Raw genomic sequence first — 27,733 nt, forward strand, 5'->3', positions numbered from 1 at the left:
CTAACTTGGTGCAATGGGCTCCAAATTTAGCCACGCTGGTCCTTGTACACCATAAGTACAGCCTGGCACTAGGCCCACACTCAAAGCCTTCCCAGCTTGGCATGAAAGCTTACACTCTGCTGGCAGAGTTTTTGAGATCCTTCCACATCAGGATGAGGAATTGGAGTAGGATGTTAGTGCATGGAGGAACCCAATTAAAATGAAAACAAATAAGAATCCCAGTAAAAGGAGCAGACAGTAGTTGGTATCAGAGTCCTAAGGCAAATTCATTGCAGCAGTTGAGTATTGAATGTAGCCCTGAGCTTTCATTATAGGAAGGGCATGTTGGGTTATAGCATTCTTATCTGATAAAAGGAATCAGGTAAGTTTTCCCTGACAGGGAATTTTGATAGGAATTTATCACACCTTAAGGGCCACTGGGTAATGCAATAGATCATGAAGTTGCATAATAGCAACCTCCCTTCAGAGTTGCCCTCTTCCCTCCCCAGCATCTAGTGGTCATAGAGCCTTTCATAACATTCTGGGAGTCTGAAAGAAATTTAAACCATAGACCCCTTTGGGAGTGCTAAGCAGTTAGTTGTTCCTTCAACAAGAACATTGAGCCTTAGTGTGCTCATTAAGCTCATTCTTCATTCCCATCCCCAGAATTTGGAGCGCAGTGGTTCTCAGCATAAGGCTGAAATGGAAGCTATCATGGAGCAGCTGAAGGACCTTAAGCAGAAAGGAGACCGGGACAAAGAAGCATTGAAGAAAGCCATCCGAGCGCAGCAGGAGAGGGCAGAGCGGAGTGAAGAGTATGCTGAACAACTGCATGTCCAGCTTGCGGACAAGGTAAGCGAGCCAGGGAGGATGACTGGAGATAAACTCGCATCCATACCAGTGGCACTTTTTCACAGTGACCTTGTGAGGGCGGTAATAACACCCATTTTACAGATGAGGAAACTCCAACTCTGAGAGGCTAAGCAACATATGTCTAATATTGCCCAGCAACCAGTCAGACTTTGAGGTAGCATGCCAGCACAGGTCTCTTTACTTTGAGACCAGTGCTTTAGCCATTGTCCTGCCCAGCCACTCATCCAGGCCTGACCCTGGGGAGGACAGCCTGCTCCCCATTGGTCTCCTAAGTAGGGCAGTCAGTTTGTGTTAGATTGATAGATCCAGTCACACTGGACTTAGGGTGGATGAAGACTGCCTGCCAAGAAGGTAATTAGGGATAGTTTATAAAACAGGAAAACTGTAGTTGAAACTGAGAAGGTGCCTCGGGAAGATTAAAAAGGACACCTGAAGCTTCTGAAACAGGGTTGTCTAATAGAAGGAGCTCCAGGCTATCAATTTATCTACCTTAGGTTCTTCTCCTAACTTGGTTACTGTCTGTAATGACCCTAAGACTTTGAAAGAAGGGGCTTATAATGGAACCATAACTTCCTAATCACTAGACAGCTTTTGCATTCTCGGCTTTCCCATTTGTAATGTGTTTAAGTATCCCTCCCCTTTCCAAGATGGTAGTGATAAGAGTGGTCGTCATCTTTTGAGCATTTTGTAAGAAAGCTGCATAAATTCTAGTGCTTCAGGATGCTGTGTAAGAAGGGTTTTGTAAGCTTAATTATTATTGTGGTCACTTGCAATTTAGGAGCAATATTTTCTTAGATTTTAGGCAGTTTCAGATTTTAGAGTCTAACATCATTGCCCACTTTTTTTTTGGTTTTTCAAAATGATGGATTGTAGATGTTAGGCCTGCCTCAGATTGAAAGCCTGAAGTCCCTGCATGAGTGCTCTCTTTTGCCCTCTGACCTTTGTACCAAGGCCAGGATCTCTTATACTTTGGGCTGATCAGTCTGTTTTGTCCCTCTCCTGGTGTCCCCAGGATCTGTATGTTGCTGAAGCCCTCTCTACCCTGGAATCCTGGAGGAGCCGCTACAACCAGGTGGTGAAAGACAAGGGAGACCTAGAGCTGGAGATCATTGTGTTAAATGAGTAAGGTCTTGGGATCGGGCAGAGGCCTTGGGGGTGGGTGTGGGGGAGGGGACTGAGCATGGGAAAGTTTTTAGGCATGGTTCAACCTTAAGAATCCTCCGTTTTCACTGTTACGTATAGGTCGATGACAATGAAGAAGTCATGAATGGTGGGCTGGAGGAGGGGGATTTTGTGTTGGCTTGTGTGAATTTTAAGATTGATTGGTTTGACTAGATTCCTTAGAATGGCTCTCTTTTATTCAGATTCCATTTAGTGTCCTACTTCATTAGTTCCTACAAGGCTCAGCTGAGAAACTGGGCTTTTTGGTATTCCTTGTTACTTGGTCCTGACGTCATTTTATCTAGCCAAGTAGATGGCAGTAGGAACAACAGACACAACCCATTTGGGCCTGAAAAACTGAGGCATGGGGTGGGTAGTAAAATAGCAAGATGGAACATGTAGTACCCAGTAGAAAGAGAAGTCGCTGCTCCATGGTTTCCCTGAGATGGGAGTATGTGATGGCGCCCCTAGGTCCTGTCCATGCAAGCTCTCAGGTTTCCAGTTCTGGGTGAGCATTAGCATGAGATTGTGCCTGTAGCAAATCAGTTCTCTGGCTTTCGGGGCAAAATGTTGATGCAGAGGGACATGGGAAGATGAACCTGGTTTTTAGCTGGCATGCGCAGCAACTGAGGGGTATGTATGTTAGTTAAGTGTATTACAGCTCCGCTCTACCCTCTCCTGCTGTGCTTGGATGGCTATCTTCAAGGCTTCTCTGTCCCGGTTTCCTTTCTGCTTAAGGTCCTTCAGCTGTTCCACGATAGCTTCCATTTCAGCCTTATGTCTATTTTTTTTGCTTATATTGATGGCAATATTTTAGGTTAATATAGTTAACTTTTTCTTTGTGTTTCCAGTGCCTAGCGTAGTTCTGACACATGATAGGCTCTTAATAAATGCTTTATTGATTGATAAAAGATTAACATATTTACAGACTTTAAGAGCAACTCATAATGTAACCTGTCCCTATCTTTATGCTCATTTGATCGCATGTATAGTTTCATGACTTCATGTGGATTTTACTCTATTTTCAGTATGGGTCTTTGTATTTTTTAATCGTTACGGCAGGCTCTTGTGTCACAGTTATATCACAGTCTGTTCAGTCATTCCTTAGCCATCAAGCATTACAGTTAGTTCCAGTTTGTTTCTCTGCTAACCATCATAGCCATTCACTTAGCAAGTATTTACTAAGAACCTGATTAGGCCAGGCATTAGGTATTGGGCACTGCGAATACAAAAACAAAAATGAAACCATCCTGGCACTCAAGGGGTTCATGTTCTATCAGAAATGAGCTATGAGAGCGACTTCCTGGGCGTTGGAAGAACTAGCAGTTGAGGGAGCAAGGTGTGGGAGGATTAGCTTAAGTTCTCTTTAAGAAGTAACAGTTGAGCTGAACGTTTGAAGGGAGCTTATAATTCCCAGAAAGAGAGAGGTGAAGGAGTGCATTCCATGCATGAGGGTGGCCTGTACAGAAGCTGAGAGACGGACGATGGAAGGTTGTATTCAGGGAATACAGAATTTGTGAAGGAAAGGAAATAGTAATTTGCAATAAACCTGTAGAGCCAGCCCCGGATGGAGAGGGCCTTAAAAACTGAACAAAAATGTGTTTTATTCTGGAAGCAGGAGGAGTTTCTCCTCTCCGATGGAGTTTCTTGAGTAGGGATATCACACAGTCAGACTTGTACTTGAGGAATCTTGATTCAGCAGCTATACGAAGGATAAAGCAGAGCCGGGGAGACTCACGAGCAGGTTATTGCAACATTGTCTAGGTGAGAGGTAAATAAATAAAGGCCTGAACCAAAGCTGTGTGAGTGAAAAGGAAGGGATGAATCCAAGAGGTAGAATCAACAAAATTTAACAAATGATAGAGAGAAGAGAGGCAAGGTTGACCCCGAGGTTGCAAACTTGGGGACCTAGAAGAGTGGAAGTACCCTGTACCCTAGCCAAAATCAGAGAAATTTGGGACAGGGGATGTTATTTAGAGGACAAAAATAATGAGTTCTGTTTTGAACCTGTTAAATTATAAGTGCCTATGGGACAACTAGTTAGAGATGCCCAATGGGAAGTTGGTGATGAGGGACTAGAATTCAGGAGAGAGACTGGGGTTGGATAAAATACAGATGTAGGAGTCATCTGTGTGGAAGTGATAGTTGATTCCAAGGGAACTGATGACATCACTAAGAAAGCATGTACAGAGAGATGAGGGCCTCGTATAGAACCCGGGGGACAATTGCATGTAAGGAGCAAAACAAGGATGATGATCCAGCAAAGAAAATTAAGCAGGAACATCTAGAAATGTAGGAGGTCATGAAAGCTCAGGAGAGACAGTGTTTAGGAGGAGAGGGGTGATCAACAGTAGCAAATGCTATAGGGAGGTCAACAATATGAACTGAGAAAAAGGTATTGGATCTAGCAGTTTATAATAAATCATTGGTAACTTTGGAGAGAGCTGTTTTAATTGAGTGATGAAGTTAGAAGCCAGATTTCAAGGAGTTCAGAAGTGAATGGGAGGTGAGAAAGTGGGAAAAGTGTGTAAGTAGGTTTTTTTCCAGAACATTGGCTGTGAAAGGGAGAAGATTTAGGATGATACATATCATAAGGGCCAGTAGGCTAGTAGGGTCAAGTGAAGATTTTCTAAGGCTGGGGGAGATCTAGATAAGTTTATAAATAATAGAGAAGGAACCTGTGGATAAGGAAAGTTTGAAAATTAGGGCGAGAGAGATGATGAAATGATTAAAGGAACAAACATTGGCATTAGAAGGGTATGATTCAGATCAAGGGCAAAAGTTGAGGAGGTTGCATTCGTAGGGAAAATGGCCTCCCGGTAGAGCCAGGTTTCCATGATGGCATGGAGGAGAAGCATGAGAGGAACTAATGTTGCATAAAGGGCTATTTATTACCAATGAAATGGGGGTTCCATAGGGCACAGTGGAATTAGAGAGGGAATATAGAGTGGGAAGGAGGGATGTGGGAGGGATGGCACTGACATGAGTAGGAAGGAACAGAGAGCAGCACCCATGTAGGACAGCTTGTAACTCTGAATGCCAGGGATTTTGAGTGTAACCAAAGAACAGCTTGTTGTCACACCCTTTGCAGTAGTTACAGGCCTATTGATTTGATTATTCCCTGAATGAGAGCCAAAGAGTCAGGGGAAGGGAGTGAGGTAGTGGGTAAATTAGCTGTGGCAAGGCAGATGCAAATACATAGGTCTGCCTAATGGTCGAAGGCCTAAGGCATGGCTGGTTATAAAGATGGGGGATGGGGAGGCTATGATTTAGAGTTATTCACCCTCTAATCACTGGCCAAGTCAGGTCTGTCCCAGGGTTGTTCTAGTATTAAGTAGGTTATTTCCCCTTAAATGGGGTGAGGCTGAGGTTCTAGATGGTCTTTGGTTCTTGACTGATAACTATGAACTTCTTACAAAGAGATTTTTTCTTTTTAAACATTTATGCGGTATATAGTCTTAGCAGTGAAATAACAAGGTCCGTTTCATAGCTCTTGTGACATTTTGCAACATTGCTTTCCAGAAAGATTGTACCAATTTATACTGCCATCATCAATGCAATAATAGCTGAAAAAGAAATTGAAAATGTAAATGTAGGTCCTGTGTACAGTAGTTGCAAAACAATTAAGTATTTGGGTGTTAATCTACTGAGGAACATAAACGACCTATCCAAAGAGAATGATGACTTTAGTGGCAGAAAAAGAGGGAAGAACTGAAGAAATACATATACACATACATACATACATACATACATACATACATACATACATACATACACATACACATTTATAGACACGCGCACACACACACACACACACACACACACACACACACACTCACTACATTGGATACATCCTCATGACATGGAGTTGACCAGGATATTCTCAAAAGCTATGCAAGTGAAGTTTAAACTCTGGCTAGACTCTTACTTAGCTGAGCTGGAAAACCTTTCATTATTACCCCAGCAGTGACTGTGTCTGATGTCCAAGGAGCTAAGTGTAGAGACTCATCACCAGAAGGTTGGCTACCATATGACTGTTTTAGAGGGCCACGAAATCCATGAAATATAAAATGTACAATGACTCTCCATGCTGCATGGCCTCCTGTCACCTCTGCAATTATTTTGATGGAGTACTAGATAAGAAGGCAAAGGATGCTGAAAATGTATTTTTAGACCTTCTCCAAACATTAATTCTTGCTATTCTAAATGGGCTGTATGACTGTTGAACAAAGGGTACGCAGACAGGAACTGAATCACAACCATACTGACATTATCACCATAAATGAAACTAGAAAACATAGAGAAATTGCCACTAAATGAAAGGATGGCTTAAATGAAAGAATAGTTCGCAGATTCTTGTCAGAGAGGTATTGAACAAAAGAGTTGGAAGATGTGAATCACAGAATTTGAGATCTGGAAAGCTCCTCAGCAGCCGTCTAATTCAGCCTGTAACTGAAAAGGATTCCCATTATAACATTCCTGACTAGCGAATCATTTTAGTCTCTACTGTAAGACTTCCAGTGAGAGGTAACCAATCCATCACTTCTTGAAGAAGCTCAATTTTTAGACAGCTCTAATTGCAAGAAAATTTTTCCCTTAACATTAACAGTAAATCTGCCTCTGTACAACTTTCTTTTTGTTCTTGGTTCTGCCTCTACAGCCAAACAAAACAAATCTAGTCTCTTCCATGTGACAGCCCTTCAGGTATTTGAAGACAGCTGTTGTGTCACCCTAGGCACCCATGCCCAGTACCTTCAACCAAACTTCATTTAACAAGAGCTCAAGGCCCTTCAAGTATCCTGATTGCCCTCTTCTGGACATACTCTAGTTTATGAGCCTGAGCAGTAATTACCTCACAGAATAGAGGGAAATGAAACTGCAGAGATCTGAGAGTGAGTCCAAAGTAAGCTTAAGGATCAGAGAACATTTGTAAACGACACTTGGTAGTAGTGTGATAGCAAATAGGTATGAAATGAACAAATTTCTGAGAATTCCTTTAGCATCTTACTCTTATCAAATAGTAGAATTATCATATTTAGATGCCATACCACCTTAGCTGTTAGATCTTAAAACTGCAGCATGACTGTTGGGACACAGTTGTCTGATGAAATATGGCAATGAGAACTGACCAAATACATACAGAAACGCACTCTATGCTATTGTTCAGTCATTTCAGTTGTATTCAACTCTTCATGACCCCATTTGAGGTTTTCTTGGCAAAGATACTAAGGTGGTTTGCCATTTCCTTTTCCACTTCATTTTACGCATGAGGAAACTGAAGCAAACAGGGTTAAGTGACTTGCCCAGGGTCACACAGCTAGTAAGTGTGTGAGGTCATATTTGAACTCAGGTCTTCCTGACTCCAGGCCTGGTGCCCTATCTACTGTGCCACCCACCTGATATTGTATAATTTTTTAAGTGTTCAAGGATCAGTTTTGAAAAGGTCACAAAGAAAGAAAGATTCCAGAAGAATGGAAAAAACTGACCATACGTTTCCAAAAAGTAGTGAGAAGACACTCACACCTGCCAATCCAAATGCACACTTTTTCTTCCCTATAAAATCTTGATGAGGGTGATATACATGCATGCATGCATTGAGGAAGTCCTTCATCAAAGTGTGAGAAGGCAATGGATAGACCATTTTGCAGACTGTTTTCTAGAGCAGATTGTCTTCACACAAAAATTGACTGGAAGGTACAGAGATTATACTATTTCACTGCTTATTTTATTTTTATTAAAATGAAGGAATATCAAATGTTTTGGTCACAAAAAGTCTGTTAGAAGCACCTCTCACGTGAAATTTCTCATATCTGTATCAAAATCATAACACTTAGTGACAAATGTGGTCACAGAGTTAACCTTATTCAATGATTTACTGAGTTTCACTGCATTCAGCAAGGCATCAAACACAGAGACATGCTCACCACAGCTATTCACCAGTTTCAGGAAGGATATCCTACTCAAAGTCCAAATAATAGTATTCCCTTTTGACAAAGAAATTCTATAAATAACTTTTTCTGATAATATTGTAGCAATTACATTAAACACTGGGACACTATGGGGTCTTCTCAGTGGGATTTATAATTATTTAAGAGATTTGGGATAATACAAATTATCCAGAGACTGAAATGCAGTTGGATAGGTAATCCATTGAGTTACCCACCAGGACTTAATTCTTGGACAGATACCGTAGAGGTCAGTAAACTGGGTCCATATTGAAATAGGAAGAAGAGAATGGGCTATACTGCTTTTGGGAAATTGAACTGTACTTCTTTTTTTTTAATGTTTTATTGTTGTTCTTTTTTAAAAAATTATTTTTAGTTCCAAATTCTTTTCCTTCCTCTTCCCCTTTCCTACCCATTGAGAAGGCAAGAAAATTAAAAACTCTTGTAAATATGTATAGATATGCAAAACATATTTCTGCTTTAATGATGGCCATTTCCTCCTCCCCCCAAAAGGGAGAAAAACAAAGAAATTCAAGAAAACATTCTCCTGTCTACACTCATAGTACATCAGTTCTTTATCTGGAAATGAATAGCATGTTTCATCCTGAATCCTTAGGGCTGTGTTTGGTCATTTGGTTGACCAGAGTTACAAGTATTTTAAAGTTGATTATATATACAATATTTCTGTTCCTGTGTAAATTGTTCTAATTCTGCTTACTTCATTCTATATAGTTCAAACAATTCTTCCTAAGTTTTTCTGAAGCCATGTTCCTCAGTATTTCTTATAGTACAGTAATATTCCATTGCATTCACATTCCACAACTTTTTCAGCCATATTCCAACTGATGGGTGTCCCCTCAGTTCCAATTCTTTGATATTATAAAAAACCAAACACCAAAAAACCCTGCTATAAATGTGTGTGTGTGTGTGTGTGTGTGTGTCTTTGTGCGTGTGTGTGCGTGCATGCATGTCCTTTTCCTGTCTTTTTGATGTCTTTGGGATATAGACCTAGTAGTGGTATTACGGGATCAAAAAATATGTATTGTTTAATAGTTTTTTTGGGCATGGTTCCAAATTGCTTTCTCCCTGCCCTGTCCCCCACTTAATAGTATTTTATTTTTTCCAATTACATGTAAAAATAGTTTCCAGCATTCACTTTTATAAGATTTTGAGTTCCATTTTTTTTTCTCCCTCCCTCCATCCCCTCTCCCCTCTCCAAGATGGCAAGCAGTCTGATATAGGCTATATACATGTGCACTCATATTAAACATATTTTCACATATTATGAAAGAAGAATCAGAGGGGTGGAGCCAAGATGGCGGCTGGAAAGCAGGGACTTGCGTGAGCTCCCCACCACGTCCCTCCAAAAACCTATAAAAAATGGCTCTGAACAAATTCTAGAACTGCAGAACCCACAAAATAACAGAGGGAAGCAGGTATCCAGCCCAGGACAGCCTGGATGGTCGCTGGATGAGGTCTATTGCACACGGAGTGGAGGGGAGCGGAGCTCAGCGTGGGAGGCAGCAGGACCAGCCAGACCAGGAGCCAGGCAGAACAGGCCCTAGCACCCTGAATCAGTGAGCTGTGGCAGTTACCAGACTTCTCAACCCACAAACACCAAAGACAACAGAGAAGGTTAGTGGGAAAAACTCCGGGGGACAGAGTTCTCAGTTTGGCCACTGCCCCAGGGGCAGTGGGGGAGGTGCAGCTACAGAACTACAGCTGCAGTTACTTCCCAGGCCCCAGGCCCACGTGGTGGGAGGAATTAAGTGGCAGATCAGAGCAGGAGTGAAGAGCCTGCTGAAGATTTGCGTCAGGTCCGGGTTGGTGGTTCTTGAGGAAGGAGGAGTGCTGGGGTGGCAGAGCTGGCTATATAGAAATAGCTCTGAAATCAACAGCGCATCCCCTCAAGCTTGGAACAAAGTACTCTTTGCTCTACAAGCAGTCATACCCCAACGAAAAACTTAAGGGTCAAATAAGTTGGCTGGGAACATAGCCAGGCAGCGAAAATGCACCCAGATTCAGTCTCAGACTTTGGAATCTTTCTTTGGTGACAAAGAAGACCAAAACATACAGCCAGAAGAAGTCAACAAAGTGCAAGAGCCTACACCAAAAGCCTCCAAGAAACACATGAACTGGTCTCAGATCATGGAAGAGCTCAAAAAGGAGTTGGAAATGCAAGTTAGAGAAGTAGAGGAAAAATTGGGATGAGAAATGAGAATGGTGCAAGAAAACCATGAAAAACAAGTCAATGACTTGCTAAAGGAGACCCAAAGAATACTGAAAAATATACTGAAGAAAATAACACTTAAAAAATAGACTAACTCAAATGGCAAAAGAGCTCCAAAAAGCCAATGAGGAGGAGAATGCCTTGAAAGGCAAAATTAGCGAAATGGAAAAGGAGGTCCAAAAGACCACTGAAGAAAATACTACCTTAAAAATTAGATTGGAGCAAGTGGAAGCTAGTGACTTTATGAGAAATCAAGATGTTATAAAACAGAACCAAAGGAATGAAAAAATGGAAGACAACATCAAATATCTCATTGGAAAAACTGCTGACCTAGAAAATAGATCCAGGAGAGATAATTTAAAAATTATTGGACTACCTGAAAGCCATGATCAAAAAAAGAGCCTAGATATCATCGTTCAAGAAATTATCAAGGAGAATTGCCCTGATATTCTAGAGCTAGAGGGTAAAATAGAAATTGAAAGAATCCTCAAATAGATCCCAAAAAGTAAACTCCTAGGAACATTGTTGCCAAATTCCAGAGCTACCATGTCAAGGAGAAAATATTGCAAGCAGCCAGAAAGAAACAATTTGAATATTGTGGAAAAACAATCAGGATAACACAGGATCTGGCAGCTTCCACATTAAGGGACCGAAGGGCTTGGAATACGATAGTCTGGAGGTCAATGGAGCTAGGATTAAAACCAAGAATCACCTACCCAGCAAAAGTGAGTATCATGCTCCAAGGCAAAATATGGATTTTCAATAAAATAGAGGACTTTCAAGCTTTCTCAGTGAAAAGACCAGACCTGAAGAGAAAATTTGACTTTCAAACACAACAATCAAGAGAAACATGAAAAGGTAAACAGAAAGAGAATCATAAGGGACTTACTAAAGTTGAACTGTTTTGTTTACATTCCTACATAGAAAGATGATGTGTATGATTCATGAGACCTCAATATCATAGTAGCTGAAAGGAATATGCCTATATATGTGTGTATGTGTATATATATATATATATATACACACACATATGTGGTCTATGTATGTATATATGTAGCATATAAATATATATATGTATATATATATATATATATATACATACACACAAAGGGCACAGGGGAGTTGAATATGAAGGGATGATATCTAAAAAATAAAATCAAATTAAGGGATAAGAGAGGAATATATTGAGAGAGGGAAGAAAGGGAGAGATGGAATGGGGTAAATTATCTTGCATAAAAGTGGCAAGAAAAAGTGGTTCTGTAAGAAGGGAAGACTGGGCAGATGAGGAGGAATGAGTAAATCTTGCTCTCGTTGGATTTGACCTGAGGAAGGAATACCATATACTCAATTGGGTATCTTACCCCACAGGAAAGAAGGAGGAAGAAGATAAAAAAGGGGGGATGATAGAAGGGAGGGCAGATGGGGGAGGAGGTAATCAAAAACAAACACTTTCAAAAAGGGACAGGGTCAAGGGAGAAAATTCAATAAAGGGGGATAGGTTAGGAAAGAGCAAAACATAGTTAATCTTTCACAACATGAGTATTGTGGAAGGGTTTTACATAATGATACGCATCTGGCCCTATGTTGAATTGCTTGCCTTCTTAGGGAGGGTGGGTGGGGAGGGAGAGGAGAGAGAATTTGGAACTCAAAGTTTTAAAAACAGACGTTCAAAACAACAACAACAAAAAAAAGTTTTTGCATGCAACTAGGAAATAAGATACACAGGCAGTGGGGCATAGAAATTTATCTTGCCCTACAAGAGAAGAAGGGAAAGGGGATGGGAGGGGAATGGGGTGACAGATAGGCGGGCTGACTGGGGAACGGGGCAACCAGAATACATGCCATCTTGGAGTGGGGGGGAAGGTAGAAATGGGGAAAAAATTTGTAATTCAAACTTTTGTGAAAATCGATGCTGAAAACTAAATATATTAAATACATTTAAAAAAAAAAAGAAAGAAGAATCAGAACAAAAGGGAAAAACCACAAGAAAGAAAAAACAAAAACAAACAAGAAAATAGTATGCTTCGATCTGCATTCAGTTCTCCATAGTTCCTTCTCTGGATGTGGATAGCATTTTCTATCATTAGTCTTTTGGAATTATCTTAGATTCTTGTATTTCTGAGAAGAGCTAAGTCTACTTAAGTTGGTCATTGCACAATGTTGCTGTTACTGTGTATAATGTTCTGGTTGTGCTCACTTCACTCAGCGTCAGTTGGTTTAAGTCTTTCTGGTTTTTTCAGAAATTCATCAACTCATCATTTTTTTTTGGAGGGGGGAAGGCAGGGCAATTAGGGCTAAGTGACTTGCCCAAGGTTACACAGCTAGTAAGTGTGTCAAGTGTCTGAGGCCCTGACTCCAGGGCTGGTGCTCTACTCACTTCTCCACCTAGCTGCCCCTTACTCATCATTTCTTATAGCACAGTAGTATTCCACTACATTCATATACCAGAGTTTGTTCAGCCATTTCCCAATTGATGGGCATCCCCTCAACTTCCAGTTCTTTGCCACCACAAAAAGAGCTGCTATAAATATTTTTGTACATGTAGGTCCTTTTCCCATTTTTATGATCTTTTAGGGATACAGACCTAGTATTGGTATTGTTGGATATGCACAGTTTTATAGCCCTTTGGGTATAGTTCCAAATTGCTCTCCAGAATGGCTGGATCAGTTTACAACTCCACCATTAGTGTTCCAATTTTCCCACATCTTCTCTAACATTTATCATTTTCCTTTTTTGTCATATTAACCAATCTGATAGGTGTGAGGTGGTACCTCAGAGTTGTTTTAATTTGCATTTCTCTGTGATCAATAGTTATTTATAGCACTTTTTCATATGACTATAGATAGCTTTAATTTCTTTATGTGAAAACTGCCTGTTCATATCCTTTGACCATTTAGCAATTGGAGAATGACATGTATTCTTTCCAAATTGCTTCCAAAAATTGTTGGACTAGTTCATCACTCCATCAACAATGCATTTTTGGTGCAAAACACCAAGTGTTTTCCTTTTCTGTGCCATAGGAGCCTGTCTGATGGGTGGTGAGGTGGGTATATCACAGTTGTTTTAATGGGCATTTCTCCAATTATTATTTAGGGTACTTTTTCACATGGCTATTGACAGGTTGAATTTCTTCCTCTGAAAACTGCTTATTCATATCCTTTGACTATTTATCAGTTGGGGAATGATTGTTATTGTAAATTTGACTCAGTTCCCTATATATTTAAAAATGATACGTTTATCAGAGAAATTTTGCTGTAAATATTTTCCCAGTTTCCCACTTTTCTTCTAATTTTAGCTGCATTGATTTTGTTTGTGCAAAAATGGTTTAATTTTATGTAATCAAAATTATCCATTTTTGCTCCTGCAAACCTCTTGTTTAATCATGAACTTCTTTCCTATCCGTAGATCTGACAGGTAATTTTTTCCATGCTCCACTAATTTGCTTATGATGCCAGCCTTTATGTCTAAATCATGTACCCTTTTTAAGCTTAATCTTGGTATATAGTATAGACTGCTGACTTATGCCTAGTTAACTGTTTTCCTAGTTTTCAAAAAGTAAATTTTTGATTCAAAAACTGGTGTCCTTTGAGTTTATCAAACTCTAGGTTACGGTGCTTATTGTCTTCTGTTTATTGTGTACTTAATCTGTTTCCACGATCAACCTCTCTCATTTTAACCCAGGTACCAATTGATTAAACTTTGTAGTATTTTAATCAATTAATAGTTTAAAGTATGTTCCTTTTATTCTTGGTTGTTGTTGGATTTTTTTCAACCGATTCCCTGATATTATTCTTGACCTTTTGTTTTCCAGATGAATTTACAATTTTTTTCTAGCTCTACAAAGTAATTCTTTGATAATTTAATTGGCATGGCACTGAATAAGTAAATTAATTTAGGCAGTATTGTCATTCTTATTATATTGACTAAGCCTACCCATGAATGAACAGTTAATATTTCTCCAATTGTTTAGAGCCCTCTTTGGTGAAGTATTTTGTTATTGTATTCATATAGTTCCTGTGTATGTCTTGGCAAGGTAAACTCTCAAGCATTTTATACAGTCTATAATGTTCAATAGAATTTCTTTCTCTTCTTTTCCTGTGGGTTTTGTTGGTTAAATACAGAAATGCTAATGATTTTATTTTATGTCCTGTAACATTGCTAAAGTTAGTGTTTCAATTAGTTTTTTTAGTTGACTCTCCAGGATTTTCTAAGTAAACTTATCATCTGCAAAAAGTGATAGTTTTGTTTCCTTGTCACCTATGTTTATTCCTTCCATTTCTTTTGCTATAGCTAGAATTTCTAGGTACAATGTTGAGTAGTAATGGACATTCTTATTTCACCTGCTTTTATTGGAAATTTATTAGATTGTATCCATTACAGATAATACTTACTCTTGGTTTTAGATAGATAGTATTTATCATTTTAAGGAAAGTTTTATTTATTCCTTTGCTTTTTAATATTTTAAACTGGAATAGGTATATTTTGTCAAAAGCTTTCCTGCATCTATCGAATAATTGTTTTTGTGCTTAAAGTTTTCCTAATGTGAAGCAGTCCTGCTTTCCTGATATAAATCCCACCTGGTGGTCGTAGTATATGATCTTTGTGATATATTGCTGTAATCTCCTTGCCTAGTGTTTTATTTTAAAATTTTTGCATCCATATTCGTTAGGGGAACATTAGTCTACAGTTTTCTGTTTTGATTCTCCCTGTTTTAGATATCAAGACTATATAGTTTATGTCATATTAGAATTAGTTTTTCTTTAAATATTTGGTAGAATTCATTTGTAAATCCATCTAGTTGTGGAATTTTTTTTTCTTTAGGAAGTTCATTTATTGCTTGTTCAGTTTCTTTTTCTACAATAGGCATACTTAAGTATTTTATTTTCTATTCTGTTAATTTGAGAAGTTTATATTTTTGTAAATATTCATTTCATTTTGGACAGTATTTTTAATGGATGTTGAGTTAGTGCAGTGTAGTATACAGAATACTAGACTTGGAGTCAGGATAGGACTAGTTTTGAATCTCATCTCTAACACTGGCTGTTTGATCTTGGACAGATCATTTAACCTCCCGAAACCTCAGTTTCCTCATCTGTAAGTACTTAAGGAGGTTGTAAGGACCCAATGAGAATAATATATGTGAACACTTTGCAACCTTAAAACATTATATGTTAGTTCAAGCTTCTTTCTACTTTGAAAATCTGCCTCTCTGAGCATTCCTATAATGCGTGCTATATGCTTATGAATTACAGAATGTTATAATCTCATAAAAATTCCATCTGCAGTTAACCCAGCAAATAATGGAAAGATAAACAGGATGCACACAGGCCATAGTATATTGCTATTGCTGACTTATATGTGAGAACTGACACTTCATCAGGGACATGTATGATCAGGAAAGAACAGTTATATGGCAAGAGTGAGGGACAGCTAGAATATAATCCTGGTACCCACAAAATAGTAGAAGAATGAGAAGAAGGCCTCCGTGAATATTAAGTGACGTCTTTGTGGAGGATTCTCAAAGCACATGAACAAGAATTGTATAACGTGAAAAAGGCATAGATTTTTCAAAATTGATTAAAATCCCTATATTCTTTTGACTCAGATCTCACTGGTAGGTGTTTTAACAACCCAGCTAGCAGCTTCAGTGGGGGCGTAAGATCCCTCCCCCACAGCCGGCACACAGGGGCCTGCCGGGACCCAGGAGGCTTCCGGGACGCTGGGAAAGCACAGGTTCTTTTTATCTGCTTAAACAAGGAAAGCACGGTGAAGGGGTTGACCAGCTTACTTTAATCCAGCATTCAGTTAGTTCAGGGGAGCATACAGACAAGCATCAACAGAGAGACCAAATACAGACTACATTCAGTTAGTTCAGGGGAAAAGGCCAGCATTCAGTTAGTTCAGGGGAGCATACAGACAAGCATCAAGAGATATACCAAATACAGATTCACGTACTTCAGGGGAAGAAAGCCAGCACCCTGAGGTTCAAAACATTCATTTAGTTTGGGGGAAAACAAACCAGCACCCCGAACCTCAAAACCAAAATTACAAATATCAACAGACAGACCCAACACAATTCATAGTTACCAACATCTGGGCTCAGCCTGAGAGCAAGGGCTGGCCGGGGGAGAAGTAGGGCATATTCCTTGGTTGTCATTGCCACTTCCAGACTATCTACTACTAAGCAACCTCTCCTACTTTGAGGTCCATTTTATAATGGCTTGTCAAAGTTATCTGTGAAGAAGCTCCAGGTCATTCTGTCCTTTCTCAAGTGTGCATCTTTATAGTCTTCCTCCCCATGCCTCTCCATCCCTTCCGCCCCCTTACCCTTAGACTGAAGGATTTCGGTATACCCTTTGATATTACTTCATTATCCCTTCATTTATTCCTTAGCCTGTTATTTCCACAACTGCCTCAACTCCCATGAACTACATCTTTATGTCATCTCAGCCATTCATATCTTAGATATCACCATCACTGTGATAAGAGTGTCATGATTTTGAATATGGCAGGAGTTCCTTTCTCTGATCATTACCTCCTGTCCCATATCACTCTTCCTCTGCTACTTCACCACTCCAAGACTATTTTTTATCTTCACTCGTACCTCTGGTAGGTGTGGAAACCTACCTGTTCTTTCTCTCCATCTTCCTGCTCAGGGGTTACTTCACAGTCTTGAATCACTGAGGTTGATCACTTCAACTATATACTATCTTCTCCCCTTTTTATCAATGCCTGTTGCTTGCAAAACTCATGTCATCAGGGTCCACTACAAATTTATATTTTATCTCATTTAGGCTTTACCTCACTACTACATAGCAATCCTTTTTTTTTCTTCCTTTTTTATTGATTTTCTATCACATTCCTTGCAATGGTTATTACAACTTTTTTCTTCTCAAGCTTCCTTAAAAACACCTCTCTGTTCTGGACTTCTTTTCTGAAAAAAAAAAAAAAAAAAAAGAGTATATCTTTTGTGAGCTCCCCCTTCTTTCCTACTTCCTAACCCTTCTCTCTCATTCGATCCAATTTGAGAATGAAGTGGCCATCCTCTCTTCCTTTCTTATTCAGATATTACCCTGTTGATCTTTAATCTTCAGTCTTTCTTTTGTTTCTTCCGTGTTCCCTACAGACTCACCCAGATGAATTCCATACTAAAAAACCCTTCATTTAGCCTTGCTATCTCTTTGGGCTATCTTCTTTTTGCCATTTCACAGCCAAATTTCTAAAAAGAGCTATCTATATTAACTTCCTCCATTTCTTTATCTCCCTCTTCAGTTCTCAACCTATTACAATATGATTTTACTGAGAATGCCCTCTTAAGGTTACCTACATTCTCTTATCTCCTCACTCAATTGGCCTTTCCTCAGTCCTCGTTCTTATTGACTTTTCTACAGCATTTGACACTGATCACCATCTACTTGTCCTGAAGCAGTAAGTTTTGTCCTGACCCCTCTTTTCTCAGTGATTTCAGCTCCCACAGATTTAATTATCATTTCATTACAGGACTGCTCTCCAAACTACATATCAAATCCTAACCTTTCCTAAGCTCTAGCCCTGAATCACTAGCTGCCTGATGGATATATCCACCTGTGCCTGTACCATTGGCATCTCAGAGACAGTATGCCGCCCAGAACTCACTGTTTTTCTTCCTCCAATAAAGCTCTCTAATTCCACCATTTCTAAACTTAGCCTTTTTTTTTGTAGAGAATGCCACCATCCTCCTAGTCATCTGGTGTATAACTTTTGTATTCTTAACTATACTTTCTCCTTCATCCTTCCATAACCTATTAGTTAAGAAATCTTGCTGATTCTACCTTTCCAACATTTCTCACACCTGTCACCTTCTCCTAGTTCACATGGCTACTTCCTTAGTTCAGACCTTCTTACCCCTCAGTTTGGACTGTTGGAATATATTTGTAACTGGTCTTCCTGGTTTTAGTGTGCTCCCTCCCCTCCCCGCCCCCAATCCATCTTCCACATAGTTGTCCTAGTAGTATCCCTCAGGCACAGGTCTGACTATGTTACTCTTCTACTCAAAAATTGCCAGTGGCTTGTACTGACTCTGGGATCTCCTCAAACAATTTAAATCGTTCCACAATGAGGGATACCTTTCCAGACTTATTTCACATTGTTCCCACATCATTCATACATTTTACTTTCCAGGCAAATTGGCTTACTTGGTATTCCCCACATTCAATATTCTTTCCCCTGTATCTATAGCTTTGCACAGGCTGGCACACTTAATTTAGAATGCACTACCTACTTCCTTCCAATCCTTAAGTAATCCCTAGCTTTTTGTAAAGTTCCACTCAGTTACCATTTCCTACAAGAAGGCTTTCCTGATCTCCACCTCCCCTCCAGAAGTTAGTAGTTTTATTTTGGATTTATTAAAGTGTATGTTTTATTTCCCCAGTAGACTGTAAGCTCCTTAAGGGCAGGCCCACTTTCATTTTTGTCCCTGTATCCCTACCACTGACCACAGTGCTGGGTAGTAGACACTTAATAGGTGTTTATTGAATTGATTATCTAACTTTTCTTTTCCCTTTGGATTTTCAAGTTAGAATCACCTTATCTCAAAATAGGGCTATGATATCTCTTCCTTACCAAATATCTTCCCCTTACTAACTTTTCTTGCCTTACAATAAATATTAGCCATTACCAGTATTGGGATAGATGGATTAAGAGAGGACATAGTAATTTCTTTTTGATAGCAATACTTACACATTTCTTCATTGAAGATAATATTGGTTCATGGTTTTCAGTAAATAATTCTTTATCAATTTAAGAATAACGAATATTCTCTGTTCAGGATTTTGTGGTGGTGTTTGGGTTTTTTTAATATCATGGGTCAATTATAATTTATTGTATTCCTTTTTAGCATCAAACCAGTAGATGATACTGTTTTTACTATTTTTTTTCTGTCAGTATGAATTGTTTTTTTCCTATATTGCCTTTTACTTTCCTCACATCAATCTTACTTGGATGTGGTGAATAACTATTTTAATGCATTGTCATATATTATTTAATCTGAGGTGGTATAACTTCTGATGATTTTGTTTGGACTAAGCACTAAGGACTAGGTGGTTCAAGCCTAAGGTTTATTTTGATAAAAGTAAGCCCTAAAGGTCTCTCTCTTCTCTTTCTTTTCTCTCTCTTCCCTTCCCTTCCCTTCTCTCCTCTTCTCTTTTCTCCTCTTCTCTCCCTTCATCTCTTCTCTCTCTTCTGTTCCCTCCCCTCCTCTCTTCTCCTCTTTTCTCTTCTCCTCTTCTCTCTTTCTCTCTCTCTGGAATCTTTTAGGAATCTGAAGACAGCCTTAATAGACTTTGAGCAGTGTCTGACTAGGCGACAGGCACTTCCTGAAATTGGAGTGGTGTCGATTGTCAATCTAGGCCAGAAGGTGACTGGTTGTAGGTCTCAGAGGGGAATCTCCTTCCCTAGCCTTTTGGTTGCTCAGTTTCTCTTCTGGTTGTTTACAAAATCCAATATGCGGTACACAGCAGCCTATTACCTACATCTCATCAACATTTTTAGTGGGGTGGAAGTATGTATTTGTTGGGAGAAATGTTTGTATAACATGCTGTCCTCCCAATACCACTCTTAACACTTGACTTGACCAGGCCCCAGGTTTCAGCAGTGTTTCCCCTTTATGTCCTCCCTGACCCCCCCACCCCCACCCAATGTATTTAGCATTCAGTGTATTAGCTTCAGTTGAGAAGCTGAGTTAGTTCCTCACCCATCGATTGAGGAGACTACCATTCTAGATTTATTAGCCTTTGGCATGCTCATGCCAGGGGTTTCTGGATCATAAGGAGCTACTTCATTTCCAAAATATTGGATTCTTTGAAATCTGATGTTTGCTGTTTTCTCTTTTTCTTTTTCTTTTATACCAGCCGAGTGACAGATCTGGTATCACAGCAGCATGCCTTGGAGGAGAAGATGCGAGAAGACCGGGATAATCTGGTGAAAGATTACACCGACAGACAGCAGAATATTCTGCATTCAAACTTGAGAATGAGAGGCTAAGGTCAGCCAAGCATCCTTGAACATAATGTTTTCAGAAAATCTGCTACTGTATGTGGTCAGAGGGTGGGAAAAGAAGGGATGTTGTAGCTTATTGAGGCAACTTTGCGTGTGCCATTCCTCTTTGGCAACTAGATTGAAGTTAGGTATCCCTGCCCGAGGGCTTTGTATATGTTTTGAGGGTATGAAATGAGATTGAAATGAGAGAATGTGACTTTAATTCTGTGTCCCAGTTTCAAGACCCAGAGGTCTTTTATTGACTTCTTGATAGCATGTTCCTGAACACCATCCTAAGAAACAGATTAATTACTCAACAAGATTCTTCTCCCACCCTCTACCCCTGCCCCCCATAATGCACAGGCTTAGAGGGGGCTATCCTCTGGGGCTGGGACAAACTATAGAGCTCTGTCCTGACCAGAGGAAAAAGAACAGGCCAGGAATCTAGAACCTTGCATTCTATTCCACAGAGACTTTGGGCAGGTCATTTCAATTTCAGAACTTTATTTCCCTGTTTATAAGTTGGGAAGGGTTGGGGATAGTTATCTCTTAGCAACAGAGATATAAGTCTGAATGAGGTCAGCCTTTTAGAATCAAGAATGGTTACTTTTCAAAAGCACTAATCGATATTTCTTTTAATTTCTAGAGGAAGGGAACTGGATAGGCCAATTTTTTTTTGTCTATTATTTTTTTTTTAAATTTCTTTATTTATTTTTAGTTTACCACACACGGTTCTACATAGTTTTGAGTTCCAGATTTTCTCCCCTCCCTCCCCCCTCCCTCCCCAAGACGGCATGGAATCTCGTATAACTGTCATGTATAACTTCGCATTGAATTAATTTATGCACTAGTCAAGTCGTGGAGAAGAATTTTGACCAATGGAATGAATCATGAGAAAGAAGAAACAGAACCAAAAAAAAAAAAAACACACCCAAAAAAACAAAAGAGAAGCAAAAAAAAAAAGGCAATCATGTGTGTGCCTCGATCTGTAAGGCCAATTTTTTTAAGGGGGGAGGAAACAAGGCCGGTAAAGTTTGAAGACTGATATTTCTATCTTTGTTGCTTTTCTGAGGAAATATGTTTTTCCCATGTTCAACAGAGATATTTTTCACCCATCCTACTGCATTAGTCCGAAGTTAATGCCATAGTGGTTGGTCAAATCTAAGCTCTCCATATTCCTCATATCCCTCTACAGGCTAGTATCACCCCTGTGGAAGACAGGCTAAGTCAAGCCCAAATTGAGGTCCAACAGCTGAAGGTGTCAGTCAAGAACTATGAAGGGATGATCGACAACTACAAGAGTCAGGTACTTTTCTAGTTTGAGCTTTTGTCATCACCACCCAACTTCACTCTTGCCTCTTAGCTGCTTTAAGGTTTTCCCACTCTGAACCTCCTTACTTTCAACAACTGAGTGAGAAGGTTGTCTCTCACCATAATTGCCCTCCCTGTCCTAGGTGATGAAGACCCGGATGGAAGCTGATGAGGTAGCCACTCAACTGGAACGCTGCGACAAAGAGAATAAGATCCTCAAAGATGAAATGAACAAGAAATGAATCGGTAATTTTTCATGTCTACACAAACTTCCCCCATCCCCTTTCTGAATTAATCAGGCAGGTACCTGGGCCACTTCCTATATTCTGAGTTAGGAAGGGAAAAGTGGTCTTCCAAAATGCTAGCACCTTTCTTCTTCCCTTCTCCTTTTCTTTCCTTGCCTTCTACCTCTGCCCTTCTTTCTCTCCCTACTTTCACTTTAAAAAAAAATTGAAGCTAAAAGCATTCAAAGACCCATTCATTTTAAGAGAACAAATGATAGAACTCCTAGATACTTGCTTGACCAGGTGGTGTTATGGTCCTAGTTGCTATCTTCTTCTGCACCCCCTACAAACCTGCAGCAACACACAAAAAGTTGTTCAGTCATTTCGGTCACGTCTGATTCTTTGTGACCCCCATTTAGGGTTTCTTGGCAAAGATACTGGAATGGCTTGCCGTTTTCTTCTCCAGATCATTTTACAGATGAAGAAACTGAGGCAAACCGGGTTAAGTGACTTGCCCAGGGTCAGACAGCTAATAAATATCTGAAGCCAGATTTAAACTCAGATCTTTCTGACTCCAGGCCTGACCCTCTCTCCACTTTGCCACATAGTTGCCTGAACACACAAAAAAACCAACCTAGATTTCCTAATTCGTGTGATCGTCAAGAAAGGTGCCTTTATAAATCTGGGTTTTGGGGCTGGTCTATTATTATGGAGAAGTATTGTATATTCTGTTAGACATCCAAAGATCCATGTAGTGCCTCATGACTAGAAGATGGGATGGGTCATCCATAATGGAATTCTCCATAACTATTAGGCTGGTGGATAGATCAGAACTATCCTAGAGGACAGTTGGGTATTTTACAGGGATTGACTCTGGGGAAGGATGCAAAATGGAATGATAGTGGCTTTCCAATTTCTAGAATCCCTTCTTGTTATCAAGAGATTTACATGGCAAGCTTGATGGATATTTAGTTTAACCTTGCTATCAGAGTACTTCGAGAGGGTAAAAAATGTGGGCTGGTCTTTATGAAAAGATGTCTTTCTTTCCCTCCTTAAGGCTCGTAAGCAGTTCCAGGCTCAGCTGACTGACCTTCAACAACTGCCTGAGATCCTCAAAATTACTGAGGCTAAGCTGGCCGAATGTCAGGATCAGTTACAAGGCTATGAGAGGAAAAATGTGGACCTCACAGCTATCATAGCAGATCTGCGCACCCGGGTAAGGGACTGGCAGAAAGGGTCTCACGACCTGACCCGAACAGCCAGCCGGATACCAAGATGAGACGCATGCCCCCAAAGGAAGATCACTTCCTTTTCTTTGGCTGCCACTTTTCGAAACGAATTAATTCTCATCAACTGTGAAATAAAAGTCTGGTGTGCCAAATGTTCTTGTGTTTGTAAATAGTGATTCTAGTGATAGGAGGCGTCACTTTTGAGCTTCTTCTATCGATTCTGATGGCTGGCTCTTCTCTTCCTCCACAGCTTTCATACTGGTCTGAGATTCAGTTTACCTCTTGCTTGCACTTTGAGTCCTTTCATTGTCCTGAGACCGAGTAATCCACAGGGCCCGGGCATCAGACATTGTGGCACTGAATGCTCGTCTGGCTTCTCTTCATACTTCATATGTTCTCCCTTTCATTCTTTTGTTTGCAGTTATAGTATCTGACATTCTCTTCTGATGCAGTCATGCCTGATGTCTCCAATATTGCATGCTGATAACTTATTTTTGTTACTTGGGACGAACATGGTGATCTTGGACAGGTCCCGTAACCTCTCTAAACTTATATTTCCTTATGTTGAAAAGGAAGGGGTTGGATTAGATGATCTATAAGATCCCTTCCACTTCTTATATCCAAAGTAAAGATCCCAAATATGGTTATCTGTAGGCTAATTTGAGTTTATTTGAGTATTAATATCCTATGTGCGTCATGACAATCTGGTTATATTTTTGGATTCAGGGATTTATTTTGGCTTTTTCGCTTTCAGAGAAGCCTTGGCTTCTCCTGGTCAAGAAAGCATCGTTATATTTTCCTAGGAGCAGATGTTTCTTCTTTTGGGAAGATGGTGGGGAAGCCTTCATTCTTATTAGATCTAAACTTCTTCAAGTCCTGCATGGGCAGGGAAGGTATGGCTTTACAATGGATGCTGAAGGTGACATTCAACCTCACCAAGAAATATCATCTACCATCCATACGGATGCCAACTTCCTGGGAGAAGGGAGGACAGGATAGTGTATCACCTTCTATGTAAAATGGTCTATTTTCCTGTCATTTTAGATTGAACACCAGGGGGAGAAGCTGGAGGTGGTGAGAGAGAGACATCAATATTCTCAGGAGGAAAACAAACAGCTAAGCCTGAAAGTGGAAGAACTCGAGAGGTTAGAGTCACAGTGTCCTATTTCTGTCCTCAGCCTTTTTCTAGGACCTGAACTCTTCAGATTCCACTTTATGCTTATCCACTGAAGAGTTTGGGTGACTGACCCAAGGCCCTGGAATCATGGTGGTGGGCTAACTTCAAAGGGACAAGCGCAAACGGCAACTCTTTAGGAAAAGTTGCTTTCATTTCACCTGTAACCATCGTACAGTCAAAGTACAACTTCTCTGCAGACCTCTCAGCCTTGGAACACCCAAGAACCAAGACACAGCCACTTCCAGTAGATTGAGAGCTTAATCCAGTCCTTGGAGAAAGGCATATTTCATTTAGGCAGGGGTCCTGCTTTAAATGGGACAATTGGTACATGTTGGTGGTGGGTATTTTCTCCGTCTATTCTCTGACCTCTGTCTTCCCATCCCATGATTTATTTACCTAACCAATGACCATGAGTCTTCCCTTGTTTGAGGGCCCTTTTTAAGCTCCCTTAATCCACGACTCCTATCAGTGGAAGGTAGTTTTCACTGTGACAGCCAGATTGAACAGAAGGAGCAGAGCTCCCACCTCACTATGGATAGTAGAAAAGGCAGGACACACCCATCAGATTTGTTCTGGTGGTAAAGTTCTGTTGGGTTTCTGGCATCTCTGATGCTCCATCCCATTATGATTTTATGGTTTCCCTACTTTGCCTCAACCCAGTCCCCCCACCCTTTGGTCTTTCAATGAATTTGGTTTATTTCATATGCCATTTCCTTTGGGACTCTGATTCTCTGGTAGCATGATGAGATTATTTACATTTGAGTGCCACTCTGGGGTGCCTGATGGAGATGAGTGATGGGAGAAGAGAATGGAGGAAACTTAACTTAGTACTTTTATACAGGAAACTTGAGGGTACTAGTGCCCAGAACATTGAGTTCCTCCAGGTGATTGCAAAGAGAGAGGAGGCAATCCATCAATCCCAGCTTCGGTTGGAGGAGAAAACCCGAGAATGTGGTTCTCTAGCACGACAGCTGGAAAATGCCATTGAAGATGCCAAGAGACAGGTCAGTGGTGCCAGCCCAGTCCTGGCTGTCCCATAGCCCTTTTGTTGTGACACATGGTAGAGGAGGCTTGACAGAGGTTTGTCTTCCCCTCTATTACCTTTCCTTGCCCCCTCTACCTTGTTAGTAGCACTATACTTCTGGGAAAATGGAGCCTCCAAGTGTAAGGTAAGGTATCAAGGGTGTCCCATCAAGGGAGAGGGGAATCACACAGTCTATTTTGTGAAAGTGGTGGCTGCTAAGTTTTGGGAAAGCAACACACACAGCTTTGGGCCCTTTCTCCAGGTGGAACAAACAAGGGAGCGTGCAGTCTCCAAGGAACGAACAGCCCAGAACAAAATCTTGGATCTGGAAACACAATTGAGTCGGACCAAAACAGAGCTCAACCAGCTACGGCGGAGCCGAGATGATGTGAGTTGAGTTGGGGGTGAGAAGAATAAGCAAAACAGAAAGCAGAGTCTGAATTTGGTTCTGGGTGGTGGCTAGAATTCCTCAACCATACTCAATATCAAAGGACTGAAGGTATTAGATAATGATGTCCTGGCAAGTAAGGTTTTCCTGAGATGAAAGAAAATTCTAAAATTTTCAGGTTCCCCAAAAAATTGATAGGAAAAGTCATTATTATGAGAACATGTGAATCATTTATGGCTACTCTTTTTTTTTTTTGCAGGGGGGAAGGCAGGGCAATTGGGGTTAAGTGACTTGCCCAAGGTCACACAGCTAGTAAGTGTGTCAAGTGTCTGAGGCCGGATTTGAACTCAGGTCCTCCTTACTCTAGGGTTGGCGCTCTACTCACTGTGCCACCTACCTGCCCCTATGGCTACTCTTTATGCAATCCCAACAGATTAAATATTTGTTATAGCATGAAACAAGTTTGTCAGTCTTGGACAAGTAAATTGTAGGTTCCTTGGGGTGAATTGTGGGTTTTAAGGTTCTGTCTTCCTGTAACCCTCATATCAGAAGGATATAATTTCTTGACTGGAAAAATCCTTCTCTGTAAAATTTCAACAAATTGGAGATAATGAATTTTTGTAGTATTCTTTTTACATTATAAGCTCAAGCTTTAAACTTAGTCTGAAAGCCATGTGTCTAGAATAGCCATTTTTAGCAGAGGCTATAACAAGTGTAATTGGTGTACACACACACACACACACACACACACACACAAATACACGCACACACATGCACACGTGTCCGTGTGATACACTTAAGAATATTACCACAAAATTACCTCTGTGCATAATAGCTCAAGAATTAACCTTGTAAACCTACTTTTTAAAAAACTCTTGATACTCCAATGAGATTGCACCTGCCATTTGATTTCTGTGCATGTTTATGCCTAACCTAGTTGAACTTAGTGAAAAATTCCATCGCAAAGCGTTACATGCTGCAGCTCTGTGCTGGGAATGCTGCATTGTTAACAGTTTATCTCATGCTCCTTTGGGCCCTCAATTTCTTCCATTTTTTCTTTTTAGGCTGACCGAAGATACCAGAGCCGCCTTCAGGACCTAAAAGACCGTCTCGAACAATCAGAGAGTACCAACAGAAGCATGCAGAATTATGTCCAGTTTCTTAAATCATCCTATGCCAATGTGTTTGGGGACAATGCTTTAACTGCATATTTAACAAGCTCTCCCATCCGTTCCCGATCACCTCCCATATGAAGTTGTGCTGGCCCTTCCAAGGAGCCTTACTGTAGGGAAGAGGTATACCTAGAGAACCTCTGGGCTGTTGCTCTTTTCCTTTTGTTGAGAGAGGTGCAGACATTTTGTCCTGGCGTCTTGCTCTGGGAAAGTCCATGCCAAATCATCTTTAGGACTGAGTGGATATGGACATTTTTATGCCTCCCCCTTTTTCCCTCAGTTACTGGATTGGAGTTTTTTAAATTAACCTGATAACAACTTAGATTTTAATATATTGCTCCTTCTCCCAATCCTTGGAGAGATTTTTTTTCCTCAGTTCCTTTGAGGCACCTCATCCCCAAACTCCTCTTAGTCTTCATAGAAACTGTTTGATGTGGTCTTCCCTTTTTTCTCTTTTAGGGAAAAAAGAAACTTAGTTACAGGCTTACATTCTCTTAGCTTGCCTCCCCTCCCCCAAGTGTAAGCATTTCTCACTTTTTAAAAATAACTTCTAACTTAAGTGCAATGTCTGTTGACACTTCAAAAAAAAATTCCTTTGGATACTTACCCTATTCTTCTGAATCTTTCATATATCAGAGGAAACCTAAAACCCCACTTTTTTGCCTCTCTCCCAACCCCACAAAGCACTTCAGGATAAGACAATGTAAGAATTTTGTTTTAGTTTCCTGATAGTTTGATCCTGGTTATTTTTGGTGTTTACTTCACTGCTTGGTTTGTATCTGTGAAGCATTGTTTTTGTACTATTTGTGTTTTACAAGATTCTTTTATAATTTTTATCGGGCTCCATTGGATGATCCTTTCTCCCTCCCCTAAACAAAACAAATTATTTTAAAGTGCTCTGGGCAGCAAATTATTAAAGATTTTAAAATAATTTTGCTTCTGGGGTGGTAGGCTTTTCTTTAAATTATGGTTGATTCTTGTTTGATTTTTTTTTCTCTCTTTTCTT

The 27,733-nt window shown here is 40.2% G+C and overlaps 1 protein-coding gene across 1 annotated transcript in view; it reads left to right on the top strand.

Annotated features, from left to right (window-relative positions):
- ODF2 (outer dense fiber of sperm tails 2) overlaps window positions 1–27,561 on the top strand; it is a 39,613-nt gene extending 12,052 nt beyond the window's left edge. Inside the window, 12 exon segments of the mRNA XM_036749865.1 lie at window positions 646–831; window positions 1,865–1,974; window positions 20,076–20,143; window positions 20,146–20,209; window positions 20,673–20,685; window positions 21,398–21,508; window positions 21,657–21,759; window positions 22,772–22,953; window positions 24,011–24,111; window positions 24,985–25,147; window positions 25,430–25,555; window positions 26,620–27,561. Of these exon segments, the coding sequence (XP_036605760.1) occupies window positions 646–831; window positions 1,865–1,974; window positions 20,076–20,143; window positions 20,146–20,209; window positions 20,673–20,685; window positions 21,398–21,508; window positions 21,657–21,759; window positions 22,772–22,953; window positions 24,011–24,111; window positions 24,985–25,147; window positions 25,430–25,555; window positions 26,620–26,808 (1,416 nt within the window). The 3' untranslated portion in view covers window positions 26,809–27,561.
- Window positions 27,562–27,733: the final 172 nt, after the last annotated feature.

Source organism: Trichosurus vulpecula, chromosome 3 (assembly GCF_011100635.1).
Source record: "Trichosurus vulpecula isolate mTriVul1 chromosome 3, mTriVul1.pri, whole genome shotgun sequence".
NCBI classification, from domain to species: domain Eukaryota; kingdom Metazoa; phylum Chordata; class Mammalia; order Diprotodontia; family Phalangeridae; genus Trichosurus; species Trichosurus vulpecula.